The 14,527-nt window shown below is 38.4% G+C and overlaps 1 protein-coding gene across 6 annotated transcripts in view; it reads right to left on the bottom strand.

Annotated features, from left to right (window-relative positions):
• LOC140340435 (voltage-gated potassium channel KCNC1-like) overlaps positions 1-14,527 on the bottom strand; it is an 88,549-nt gene that overhangs the window by 71,034 nt on the left and 2,988 nt on the right. For all 6 annotated transcript variants that reach the window (XR_011922647.1, XM_072425633.1, XM_072425638.1 and 3 more), the window contains exon 2: positions 12,665-13,627. Coding sequence is in view for 5 of the 6 variants with exons in the window: in XM_072425633.1 (XP_072281734.1) it covers positions 12,665-13,264 (600 nt within the window). In the remaining variant the exon portion in view is untranslated. The remainder of the gene's footprint in view (positions 1-12,664; positions 13,628-14,527) is intronic.

Here is a 14,527-nt window from a genome sequence, read left to right as displayed (position 1 = left end):
ATAAAATTACCAGCAGTGCCGCTATCCAAAAAGACCTGACAATGCTTAACAGAAGAACCCCAGGAAATCTCAACAGGTAATAATATGCAATCAGATCTTGGAGGACATACCTGCTCACCTAGGGGGGTTTAGCCGTGCCCCCCAGGTGCTAAACTCTCCCGCCTTTCTTTCGTGGGCAGGATCGCACAAAATGACCAGATTCCCTGCAGTACAGACAGAGTGCTTCAATTTTCCTCCTCAACCTCTCTGTGGCTGACAGCCACGAAGAGCCCAATTGCATAGGCTCCCGGGTCAGAGAGGAAGGTGGGCTAGGTGCCGAGACCAGTCCCCTGGCAGACGCAGTTGGCGCAGACAGTTTCTCCAAACTGTCTGCAATCAATCCTGTGAAGTCTGCAATCAATCCTAATGGTTAATATAATCATTTCATCCAGGGTCCCTGGCATGAAATAGCTGACCAGGATGTTCTTGATGGCATCAGATAGCCCCAAACGGAAAAGACTCTTGAGCGCAGGATCATTCCATTGGGAACTGAGAGACCAGCGGTGGAAATCCGCAGGGTACTCCGCTGTGCATCTGTGACCTTGTCGGAGACTTTACAGTTTAGTTTCAGCTGTAGAAGTCAAGTCTGGGTCTGCATACAAGATTCCAATGGCTTTAAAAAATGTATCCACAGAGGAAAGAGCTGGATCCCCTTGTGGCTTGTGTGGGAATCACCAGGAGAAGGGATATGTGAAGTCTCCCTGCCTGATGAGAGTGGTAGCAGCTGAAAATACAGTTTAACTGCATAAAATTTTCAAACCTGTGGCGCTCACCAGAAAATTTCTCAGGTAAAGAAATCTTCTGCCACAGCAGGAGTAAAGTTTTGTCTCTGACCTTCCTGCATGGTTACTCGCTGTGCCAGTTGGTTCACGGCACCCGTCAGGAGCTTGACTTGCTCCTGTAAATCCTCCAGGATTATAAAAGATGTTTATTTTGTGTTTTTGAAGGCCTGTTATAGTGAAAGGCCCTGGTCAGTACCAGTATTCTCCAGACATCAGTTCCCCAATCTAACGCCGCAGTCTTCACCTATAGCAGCCCCTGCTCAGCCTCGGGAAACTGGTTGTGTCTCCCAGCACTCAGTTGCCCCCAGGAATTGTGGCACAAGGAATGGTATCTGGAGATAGGCCAGCAGCTGACCAGGAGCCCACAAATACACAGTACAGAAAATATCAGGGAATCTATAAACAAGCCGAGACAACACACAGGAGATCAGTCCACCAAGCGAGGTACAATGGAACGGGCACAAGCAGAGTCGGGGTCACAGGCAAAGGTCCGTCCAGGAAGTTCAAACGGAAAGTCAGGCACAGGCAATGGACAGCAACAGAGAACACTCAAATAACTCCAGCACAGGTAAGCCCAGCAAAAGCTGGCACAGATGACTGGAATCAGAGACTTTAAAGCCCCAGCAGCCAATAATAGCATGCGATTACTTAGGAACAACTCTGCTAATCAGCTGCACACAGCTCCAATTCCATTCAGCTGTGCAGCCTCAGTGCAGAGGATGCCGAGGAAAAAAAAACAGCTACAGGGAAAGAGGGATGCTGCCACCCTCAGACCACCGATCCTAAAACCTCTGTGCTATCACGAGCGTAGGATAGGAGCGTATTAACATAATTAAATTGAATACTTTTCTGAACCAAAAGACAAAGCAGAGCTGCTGAAATTACAAAACATTTGCATTACTTACTGGATGAATGGCAGTGGTCACCAGCATGCTCTGAGGCTGTACCTACCTTGAAACATTGAATATCTTCTGCACCAATGCTTGCCCATTTTTGCCCCGACTGCTCTAACATTTGTTTCATGTGATGCTTCCACTTTTGCTTTGGGTGCAGTTTTATCACAAATTCACCAAGGAATGGAGCATTCTATCACTTTTGCTTTTAGAGCTTTCTCTCCAGCTGCCCAAAAATACTCTCCTGGAGAAGCACAATGAGAACAATGGCATGGCATCCCTTTCGTTATGGTAAAAAGTTTACCCTGAGAACTGACCAAGCCCTAACTTTTTTGCTATCAGTGTCTGGGTAATGGCCATCAACTTCTTGGTGTACATAGATTTTTTGACAAGCTGTTTCAGTTCAACTTTGAAGTTTGGTTTAGGCCTGGATCAAGTTTTGTCACGTGTTATCGTCCAATCAGAGGAGGGAATAGATGACCAAGAAGAAGAAGAGTAACTTCTAATATCCAATTTGGCTGTCTTCACAGTTACACCACAAGACCTGGTAACCGCATCTCAGAATGATCCAGTGATTCAAAAAGTATTAACCTACACACAGAAAGGATGGCCATCTGTCTTAACAGGACATCTTCAGCTGTACTACTAAGTGAAAAATGAGTTATCACCTTGGAAAGGTGTTTGTGTTTCGAGGACATAGAGGAGTAATTTCAGCTGCACTTCGGCAATCTGTTCTGAAAATGGCTTATGAAGGACATTTGGGTGTGGTATGAACAAAACAACTTTGAAGGGAAGCAGTGTGGTGGCCTGGTAAATATAACCAAATAGAACGTTTAGTTCATGATTTTGAGCCACTATTTCACTATTTTACTCTTAGGGTTTTTAAATAACTCCCAGTAAGGAAAAAAGGCGCCATTTGCTGAGTGAAGGAAAGTTTTACTGAGGCTGTGCTGAGAGTAAGAATTTGTTTTCTGCCAGTGAAAGCTGCATCTCTACCTACCATGTAAGTGACAAATGAAGTTCGCCATTTCTGGGGTGACTGAAGGTGGGGATTGTGTTTCATCAAAAAATTGTTCTGGGAGAGAGATTATATTCTGAAATTTAGACTGGATTAAAAAATGTACGCCCACTACACACTAACTATATATCTGCAGTGTCTCTGTTTTCCCAACAGCCTTACCTTGTTAACATGATGAACATGAAAAACCTAAAGTCATTACCTAAAAATACCTCCTTACCTCCAGCACTATAAATGTACCTGTGCAGGTATGTGGAGAAATCGGAGTACTTGGAAGAATATATTACAGTGCCAGAATGTCAGAGAGAGAGAGTATGATGCTTTCTATACTCTGCTTCCTAAGGGACTCATGACCAGGGACCATGGAAGAGGGAAGGTTATAAATCTCTCAAGTTATGCTGAGACTGATGGGTATAGTCTCTAATACCCTGCAGAGGCCATTGAGCACTGCATAAAAGTTAGGACATTGTGTAATCTATTACTCTTCCAAAGATTATTACAGAATTATTACTCATTATTACTAATTATAATAGTAATATATAATTATTACTATTCGTTTACTCAAATTCATTTATAGGCCTCTGAGCATTAACTATTACAGTTTATTTTGATGTAGCTTTCATAAAAGTGGGGCCTAAATTCTCAGTCAGATACTCAGTTAAAACCCTCTAATATGGATAGAGTTGGGAAGAACCTTATCATGTTTTTTACTGATATCTGTGCTTACCCTCAAAAACGTTTTAAAAGGAATTATGGCTTCACATGATTGTTTAGCTAAAGTACAAAATGACCCACACCACGGTGATAATTTACTTTGCAAAGTAAACAGCCTGTATTTCTTGATCTGCACTGTTAATGACAGGCAAACAGGTTAGTTAGGGGTTAAGGGTTCCAGCAACCATTTAATAAATCACGTCACAAAAAACAACCATTTTAAAACAAGCAACATAAATAAATAAAAGGATAAATAAATAAATAAAATAAGGAATTTACTTCAGATATGATGCAGACACTTCTACCAAACAGCATGTCCAGGTCTTCAACTGTAGTAGTACCACAACTTGGTCAAGGACGTTCTTCTTGTGTTTGCGTGGATTACCTCCCAGATTCCAAAAAAACATGCTGTTAGGTAATTGGTCTCACCCAAAAAATTGACCTTAGACTGTAATAATGACATATGACTGAAGTAGGGACATTAGATTGTGAGCCCCTTTGAGGGACAGCTAGTGACATGATTATGGACTTTGTAATGTGCTGCATATTATGTTAGTGCCATATAAATAGTGTATAATAATAAATTTGCTAAACCCTAAAGCTTTAAATGCTATAAAGAGTTCTTTTACTCAGTTCAGGTATTTCTGGATGAGTATGAATGAAAAAGGCGGGTTTTGTGGCAGAACAGCATATATTAATTTATTATAAATATACAAAGGTCCACGGTTATCTTACAAAAATGGTGAAAATAGTATTTTGTCCATATTTACATTGAATCAAAATCAAAATGAGATGCCTGATATCCCAATGCATTTTGCCCATGTAGGGCTTCCATAAGAGAGAATATAGGTGGAGACAAATCACAAATGAGACATTGAAGGTTTTCAGGGGTGCATAAGTCCTAAGGTGTTTTCTTGGGGTAATGGATTGGACTGTAGATTGATGGAAGGTGGTATCCAGACAGAGTTCCTCTAATTCTAGTGGATTGCCTTAGAGAGAAGAGCCATCCAACTGATACATCTCCTCAGCCTCATCACAGCAACTCCTCTCAGCTGCTGACCGTCTTCTCTCTCTTCTTCATCTCAGAATGAAGCTTGGAACTGTCCAGCCTCCTACTGCTTCCCTCCCTTGTTTAGATCTTCAGCCATGTGGATTGACCAGTCCGGTTGGGCACAACTATACAAAGGGTTTTTGAATTTGTACAGTTCAGTACCAAAGATATTAATTCTAATTTACACTAATCAACATGACTTTGGGTTAAAGTTGGGCTGAAACAGGTACATATACCTATGCTAGCAGTATGTAGATGCTTGTTTTATCCATCTGGAGTATAGAGAATACACAACATCAAGTGGTCATTAAAATAATTTAAAACGAACAAAAAATTCAATGTACTTGGATGTGGCATTAGTTTTCCATTGAAAGTTTTTTTTTTTAACTAGTGAACCTACCTATGTTTGAAGTTGAGTGGAAAAAAGATATAGTCCTACCAAGAAGCACTAAGAAAACCCTGTTACATTCTTCAGATATCTGATTATTTTTTATTGGTATTGATACCTTTTAAAAAAAAATATATTTTTTTATTTTTTAGGTCAAAACTTTAAAATATATGTGTGTGTGGTTATCATGACCATTTGTCTAGACTCCCAATAACCTTTACAACTGTCTTGTAAAAGCCATTTGCCATTCAATCAAAAGGCCATCATTGGTCTTTGACAGTCAGTATATATACTTTGATGAAAGTATATTTATTTAAAGTGGTAAAATCACTTGGGCAGCCGATTCATAAGCAGGGTCTCCAATCAACTGTCCTGGGCTCTTACTTTCCCACATCTTTGCTAGAAAAGTAGAGATTTGAGAAGTTGTTGGTATTTTTTTGTATTTTGTGTTTTTTAATCAATGAACCAGGTGCTGCTTTATGAACACAGACACTGCAGCTAACAAGATCTCATGAAACAGTATAGTACACCTGCCAGCACTTATAGGGGACCTTTCACCAAGAGATTAGTAAATTGCCGTTGCCACCATTGCCAAAGCTCCCAATCCTAAATAATATTGCTTTCCTTGATAGTGTTCTGATGCTTGGCCTTTACTAACCTTCTGAAGCACTGATATGAGAATGTAACTCAGATGTTTATTCATTTGCTATACAACTTGCAACACATTTATCTGCATGCTTGTTTCAGGTGTATGACTAAAACAACTAAAACCAATATCAACTTTTGTGTAGGCATTTAGCTTTTTAGAAAATGAGTTTAGCAATGGCACCTGTTATATTACCTCCCACTATTAGATCCACTTTAATGATACCCTATAGATTTCAGAGCTAAAATAGACAACAAGAGATGCATTTTTATGGTATTGGGTCAATAACAAGCAAGTTCCTATTGGTCGCTAAAACTATCTTTTAAAGTGACAGTCCATTAACAACAGGGAAGAGCTGAGGGGACGTATTTATTACTATTTGCCAACAGTAAATGTTGAAACCTGCATTTTAGGGCACCCAGGGTATTCAAGAACACATGAAAAGGAATATGAACACAATAATTGATGTCTGCATTGCAGTTCTAGCTTCTGTCCAGTAACAATCTAGTACTGATATGTTCATTTTATTTAATAAATGGAACTTTGTGTGTGTCTACAAGTCAGTCCAGGTTATCTAATTATTTTCTATTTCAAAACAGTTACTACACTCACCTACATCTTTATATTTGGCTTAGACAAAGGCCCTTTTGGCATTGGATTGCTAGTTTGTATGGGCTGCCACTCACTTTATTCAATAATGATATCTTATTGGATTAGTAACCCCCAGCAAAAAATTAGCATTTACTTCCATAAAGATAAACTAATAAAATATAGTTTACGTGCTTGCTGCAGATAAGCACCTAAAAAAGAATTTGGTTCCTAAATACATTTGTGTATTTCTCTCATATGACCACAGGCAGCAATAAACACCAGGTCTGATGTCTTCCCAGACGCATTCAAAAGTAAAGACGTTTTTGATTGCATTCCTACTTTAAATAGGAAAGAGCACTAAAACGATAACACATGAAATGGTGACGGAGTGAGTTTAAGTTGATGATCCTACTAGCACAAGCTAATGAATTATTTCTATGCTCAGTAAAAGGTGATTTTTTTCTACTATGGGAATTGTAAACTCTGTATACACAATGCTTTATTTTTGTTGATTTTTAAAGCAAAAGCCTATATCAGAAAGTATTTTTAGAAAAACAAACAAAGATTATTTGATACAAAGAACTATTGTTTGATAATGTAATATGAGTTTAGAATAGACTCATTATTGTTATTGACTTAAAAGTTTGAATGAATGAGACTGGATTTTATGTACGTCATCTGGGCTTTTAGAGGATAGGAGCATTGAAAAAAGCTTTCATAAGGTACATAAGTTAAACACCAGGAAAACCATATGCTACGAGAAACACTTTAAAATAAATAAAACACCTCTGACTAACCTTAAAGGCAATTCTTTAATGGAAATCTGTGCCAATCTGTTCAAAATTTGGTGACAATACTATGTTCAAGGGCTTGGCTTAATTAAAAGAAAGTTGGCAGGAATTTTCCAATACTTTCCCCCCCACCCCATACTCTATTTATTTCCTTTCTATACCTCTTTCAGAACCTTTCGCTCCTTCCTTTAACACTCAAAATATCTGGTGTAGAAGTGAAAACTTAACCCCTACCTTATCAGGCGACATGCAGAGGTTTTTTTTACTTCCTGGCATTTTGAACCTACCTCTCTTGGTACTACATTGCTATGTTTGATGTAAATGCTCTAATTTTTTCACAAATATTTCAAAAGAAAAAAAAAAGCTGACAGGGTGTTTGCCCGGCTAAACTTTAGCTTTGATTTACAGAAAAAGTACAATCAATAATATTTTACTTTGGCCTTACTTTAACATAGGCCTCTCTAATTTTGGTGACAATATCATGATCTGAGGTATTGCAGTTAATTCAAAAATTTAGCAATGCACGTTAGGAGACAATTATTTGGCCAGCGATCTTAAGCAGTAAGCCACCGCAGGTCAGCAAACCCTGTTTGTTCCTTTCAGATAAGGGTGTCACTTACAGCAGTAAGGGAGATTAGGCAAAAATTTAGCCTAACTTTTGCAAATATTTCTCTACTTATGAAATTATGATTTTCAGTATTAAGACCTTTCTGGTCAGCAGTGAAAGAGATTATACAAAAACTCACAGATTATCCATTTAGAGATGACCCAGCCTTTTTCTCATTCCAATAAAGCACACTGCCCCGCAGGTTTCATAAGACCTTGTTAGATAAATATCTCTTGAACGCTGCTATGGTGTATATTCCACTAAATTGGAAAATTTCCTCCTGCCACACAGTGGTCCAATACCTTAGAAACGTAAATAAGATCATGCTAATGTAGGACCTCACAGATAGTCTCTAGGATAGGGGAGGAACAGGGGAGGAACATTTGAAGCCATTAGGTTTTATTGGAAACATTAATGGATTAATGTGTAAAAGAGGTTGCTGGTCACTTAGATGCTCCCCTTGCTGTTGAAGTCTGTATATCTATTTTATATGTATTTTTCTCTGATCTACCCATCTATGGGTCTATCTATGTACATGTAACTATTTATTGATTTAGCTATCTTTCTGTATTTCTGCAGTCCATAAACCACCTTGTTTAATAATAATACTAATATATATAACAATAATAATCTATTATTATACATACTGTTCAGAACCACAGGGATGGGTCCTGGATGGAAACTCTGTTTCCCTATTATATAGCGCATGGCTCTTTAAAACCATGTTGGGAGAAGAGTCCAGGAATAGTAAGAGCAACTCTTACTTTTGTATGGAAAGCTGTTTATTTACTTTATAGACTGTGGAATCCTCACTCAGGACTGTACTGTACACCCTCCTTAGTAGGCTGATGTATGGTGCCTTTTTCATTTTATTATATGCTGAAGAAAGCTATTTTGTTTTGAAACAAAATAAAGAGACTAGTAAATTTAACAAACTGCTCTGTGTGGCTGCTGCATTGTCCAAATCCCCCTCTATATCACAATACAGATAATATATAATATTGTGCATACACATAAACTCAAACTTGGTCTTCTTATGTCTGTACCCACATTATTTATTATTTATATTAGGATAACTGACAGTCCAACTTAAACCAATATAAAAAGGTGCTATATTATCATGGGAGTTGTGTGGATTTTATAAAACAGTTGTCATTTTAATGTAATGTTTTAAGCCAATTTTGTATATAAATATATATACAGTATGATATATATATATATATATATAATGTGCAGTGTTCCTCAATAATGACAAAAACAGTTATGTTTCTACTACAATTTATGATAATAACAGTGTATACCAAATGCAGTCTGCGCAAAATATTTTAGCCTCTGATTTTTAGGCATCATTAGGAACATTGGGTATATAAGGAAAAGATATTCTTGAGTTTGTCATTCTAAAAAATAGCATAGCTATCATCAGGAATACTGATGGAAACACACAGACATTTGAAAATACAAAACCTAGCATCCATATGACCTATGTCAGTGAATCTAGTAACAAAGACCCCTGTGGTCACCATGAATGCATATTCCCTTTGTATCCTGCAAGAACAATGTTCCTAACTTCCCTTGCACAATGGCATATATGACAATACTGCAGGTCTGTGTACACCATGTATAATTTATTGCATAGGTAATAATATGAATAAAAGATATTCAGGAGAAGCTGCATAAAAACCCATCTCTATTCGCAATCAATACTGTTGCTTTGGATAAATTCCTTGAGGCTGTTACAATTCCTGGAGGCAATTTCTCCCAACAGTTTTTAACCAATTATGCAGAGTCAACCTAATATACTGTATCTAGGAATACTGCAAACAAGACTGGGAACATTCTGGAGTGGAGACCTTGACATTAGAATAAATACAGTTTGCACTGCATCCTGCTTGCTTAATACTTAAGTTAATTAAAATGAAGCTGCATACTTTTGCATACCATCACAGTTATGAAAAAAGCAATCCGCAAATATATAGTTCTGAAAATGATGAAGGACAGCTACAGTAGCTTATAAAGATTTTCAGAGTAGGGAAGGTACATGCTAATACAGGTTAATAGCCATTAGGTGGAAAAGAAATTCTGGAAAGATAATTGCTATGCATACAGACAAATGTAGATAGTGCAATATGTGCAGAATTCATTCATATAACATAATATTATTCTACAACAATAATAAATGTGTTTACATAACACACTTGGACTGCATTAAATGTAAGCATTTTGTAACCAAATATAGTTATGTCTTTCTAAAATAATTACAGACAAAATGTAAATGGTTGCTACTGTAAACTCTCATACCACAGTTACTGGGCCTCATTTAATAAAAACTCTGACTTCTGCAGATTGCAGGCTTATCGTCAAAAGAATCGTCAAAAGGGATGATCACATGCATAGTACAGTAATCCAAAGTAACCAATCAGCAAGGTGCCGCAAAGACCAGCAAAGAAAAGCAGCATACAGTAACTTGAATTCATTTAAGAAATACATTTTTTTTTGCTGGTTACCGCACATGATCAAAGAGAATGATAATTCAGTTCAGACTAATAACTGATTTGGATTTTAGCTGTGTGTGTGTTTTATTTATGTGTTGATAGATCTGCCTGACTTGTGATATGCCATGTAAATGGTAACAAATGAGCTGATGTCTTGTGGTATTATAATAAAATGTTTGGTGTCTGGTGAAGCTGCTGCTTTTGATATAACGTTAGATGTATCAGCGTTCCCCTTCAGTTTGTTTAAAGCTGACAGGAGCAGAATGAGTGGCGCTGAGCTCTAGGGCTAGCTAGTATAGATAGCCTTAAAAGGAGCTGTGTTTGCAGAGCTTGTAAAATGTAGCACTGCAGTTAACACTTCAGCACCATGGACAGCTCACAGACGCATTGCTGAACAGCTCACAAGCAGGGGGATCTGCTTCACATGGTGCATGTCCCTGGTGACCAATAAAGTCAGTAGGGTGATTTACTAAATGTTGTTCCCTTACTAAGGTGTATTATAACCTTGTATTGAGCTTAGTGCATGTAGTGACCCTTTGCATGGATTACCAAAATCAAGTGCAAGGAAATCTAAAAAAGAAATGGGATTTATCTTATTTACTTTGCAAGGGTATCATTTACAATGTTATGTGATCAGCCTATGTCCCTTTAGAAAATAAAGCCCAATGACTTGGCCCCTAATACCTGAAGGAGCATAGACCCTAATCTGCTTTATGTTACACCACAAATATTCTATTGTTAAAACAAAACCACATAATGCCATTAGAAGGAGAGTAAAACAAGATCTAGAGATCCTTTCATTAGAAAGATATAAACCTGTGCAATCTGATTATATATATAGACACATACACTGACTTACTCAGTAAGCATTACAAAGATCCATCATAATATAAAAGAGGAACCCGCAGCAACCAATCACATTTCACCCTACAAGCAAGGTGATTGCTGAATGGCTATTATACTTTTGCATAACTGCATTGCTACTTCTATTTCCTTTCCAATTCAGTCATTCACTGCACTTCCATTTACAACATAACACCAGAATATAACACCAAAAATACCTACATGGGTTATTATCTATCCACCTGAATAGTCATTTACCAGGATGCTTTTAAAATTTTTTTTTTTCCATCTCTGATTTTTACTTAAACCTAGTACAATATACGGTAATCATTTTACGGTTTACAGTACAAGACAATAGATAATTAATCTGAAAGGATTGAAAAGGAGAGAGGGGGAGGTGGGGGCAGGGAGAATCTGCAGAGTTAGCTGAAATTCTTGCTGCAGTTTCCCACTTCTTTGAAAGATGAGCGCCCTCTACCGGCCACAGCACATTCTACCTTGGCATTGTGTTGTCATTTGCTTGTATTGTAATAATACCTAATGAAAACACACGCTGCTATTGTAATAAAGCGACCACTATACAATGATATGAAAGTTATATGTGCTGAATAAATCTAGTTCAGCATTCCTTCGGACAGCTAGTTAGAAACCCTGCCAAAGCTCACAAAAAGTACTGCCAGCTACATAAAAATGCAACTTTATCATTTAGTATTTTGTCTACATGGAATATTTGACAAAAGGGCAAGGTAGCAGCTTCAATAGAATTCTAAGCAAGCACACATAAAAAAGAACAACATTTCTTATGCTTGTGGTTCCTTAATCAGATTAGGCTAGTTCTTTAAATGTCTAGCTCTCATTGAAAGATTCCAGCCTCCAGACAGCAAACTGCACAAATCTAATTGTCAAAAGGAAATAAAGTGATGTTTCACTTGCATTATCATATCTCAATGGAAAACTGAGATTTATATAGTGGTAGATATACTCCACTGCACAGAGCTTCTTCCTATCTATGTTGTAAGGTCATCGTTCAGTATTTTATATCCCAGGCTGTAACATTGGATGTAAGGCAGCTTTTTTTCTGTTCTAAAACAAATCCACTGTTGTCTGTGCAATGTGCTCTTGTGAGTATGCATGGATAGGAGTCAGAATCATACTTCATTGTGACTTTACAGCAATACTTTACAAGCTTTGCTGTTCTCCCCCTGCACTGCAGTCTTCCAGCTTGCCCTCCCCCAGCTCACACTGTACTTTACTGCTGCAGCTCATGCACATTTCCAATCCTATTCTGCTTTCACCTTCACTTCAGCAATTACTCAGAGGATGCATGCACCAGTACACCTCAGCATACTAATCAGCCTTCCTTTGAAGCCCTCATGCATTACGCATACTGGAGTTACAAGAGCGTTGTGATCTCTATAATCTGAATAGGATTAATTAGGAAACTTTGATTCTGCATAGCACATCTAGAGAGCGCCCTCTGGTGGCCCTTTACCGCTGCGATGTAATGGAGCGCATCATAGAGGAATTATGTATCACACAGCAGTGGATGTGTTCACAGTGACCTGGGAATGGAAATAAAATGGGCATCTATTTGTATTTTTGCTATTTTTCATGTGTGTGTGCGCATTCTGGTTACCTCTAGCTATTTATAGATCTAGACAACTATAGACAATAATTAAAATGAAGACATATAGAGGAACAGGCTACATTATCATAGCAGTGTAGAATATTGGCAAACCATCTCGAGAAGTGAATGGCATACAAGACTACCCTGGCAATTTGCATTATAAGCGGAGTGGGATACATTACCCTGGCAGCTTTGGAAGAATAAGGGTCCTCAAAGAGAGCCCAGACTTTAGGCTGGCATCTCTTCCACCAACCCAGCTTCCTGCCATCTTCCTGAAGGCAAAGCCTTTTCAGATCTCCATCTTCCTCCTCCTCGGTGGGCTCTGGGGTCTCAAAGCTATCCAAAGCTTCCTCTGCATCTCTATGCTGCCGGTAATTCATCCAGCAACAAGCCTCCACGTCCGTCTCATCGATGCCCCAAAATGCCAACTCCTCTTCATAGAGGGGTCCGCACACATCTGCCGGGCAGTGCAGCTTGCCAGTCCTATAGTAGTTCAGCACATAGGCGAACACCTGCGGGTGTCTATCGAAGAAGAACTCGTCTGTTTTGGGGTCATAGTCAAAGTTACTAAAAGCATCAGGCTCCGTGAGCCAGGACAGCCTGGTCCCTGGCAGGGTTTTCAGGGTACTCCGGTAGGTCTCATGCCTGATGCCCCCAACATTAATGACAATCTTGTCGCTGTCCTCGTTTTTGCCCATATCTCCTTTCAAACATGACTTGGAAGGAGGCTTGTTACCAGACTTGCGCCCGCGGAAGGAGGAAACACAAACTGAGCTGATCATAAGTGCCCTAGTTGCTTTTTTTTCTTTTCCTGGAGATATCCGCAAGTAGGGATCAGGTTTCACCAGGACATCGAATCGTGAGCCTTCAAACTGGAAGCGTCATCACCCTGGTTTTTTTTTTCCTCCTCTTCTGCTCACACACAATCCAGCCCCTTATGTTCCCCCTGTCCAAAAAGAGACCTAAGAGGGGTAGAAGCAGGGGGACAGCTGGCTTGGGATCTCAGAGCTTCCTAAGTGCACGACAAATACACTCTACAGTATAGGTAAGCGCTACAAGCTGGAAGACTAATACCAGGCTGGAGGGAGACTTTTTGTTTTCTTAGGTGCTGGATCCTGTCTTTGTGTCCAGGTGCTGCTGGGAATCTGAAACAGGAAACAAACAAAAGACAGGTTCATTTTCTTATTATTATTTACCATGTTGCCATTCCACTCTCATCAGCATGAGTGCTTCATCCATCACATCATTTCCCTATGTCCATCAGCCAGCTACAGTCGGATGCCTGGTCGTGTCCTTCTACTTTTCTCCTAGCTATCCTCATTCACTGCTTTCAATAATGTATGTCAGGACAATCCAGGCATCTGAAATTGCTTACAATACTTTTCTGATGTCATTTACTTTCCCTGATCTACTGCGCTTTGCTCAAGTTTGTATTTACAAGGACTGCTGACCTGTGGGAAGTTATTGTATACAATGTACTGATCTTTAAAACATGTCTATATTCAGACAATAATTGAGATATATATATATATATATATATATATATATATATATATATAAATATACGCACACACACATATACATACATACACACACACACACATATACATATATAATAGCCTGCATGTGATATGACATGTAACAAGAAATCATATTATTTAAAACATAACAATGCACTATCTGACATTTATATACAGCATTGGTACTTTACAAAACATTAGCTTGCAACATATGGAAGAATAATACATACAGTATATAGAATACAAATCCTGTTGTAAGACATCCTGCTGTACACTGAGTGTGAATACATGACATAAAACTGCTTTATGTGTACATGTTACAGAAATATGTATGTATTAAACCTAAAACATATACTGTTCTAGGCTGTTCATCACAGTATATATTTTGCGGGTGTATTTCTGTATATATTGTATACTGTATATTGTCAGCCTTGTATTTAGTAAACAATATTCATTTGCTATAAAGGAATAAACATTCCTGAGCTTCATATACAAAATCCTAGTCTTGAACAGTGCCAATGTAAT

This window comes from Pyxicephalus adspersus, chromosome 11 (genome assembly GCF_032062135.1).
Source record: "Pyxicephalus adspersus chromosome 11, UCB_Pads_2.0, whole genome shotgun sequence".
Taxonomy (NCBI): Eukaryota; Metazoa; Chordata; class Amphibia; order Anura; family Pyxicephalidae; genus Pyxicephalus; species Pyxicephalus adspersus.
This window is presented reverse-complemented; position numbering and strand designations above follow the sequence as displayed.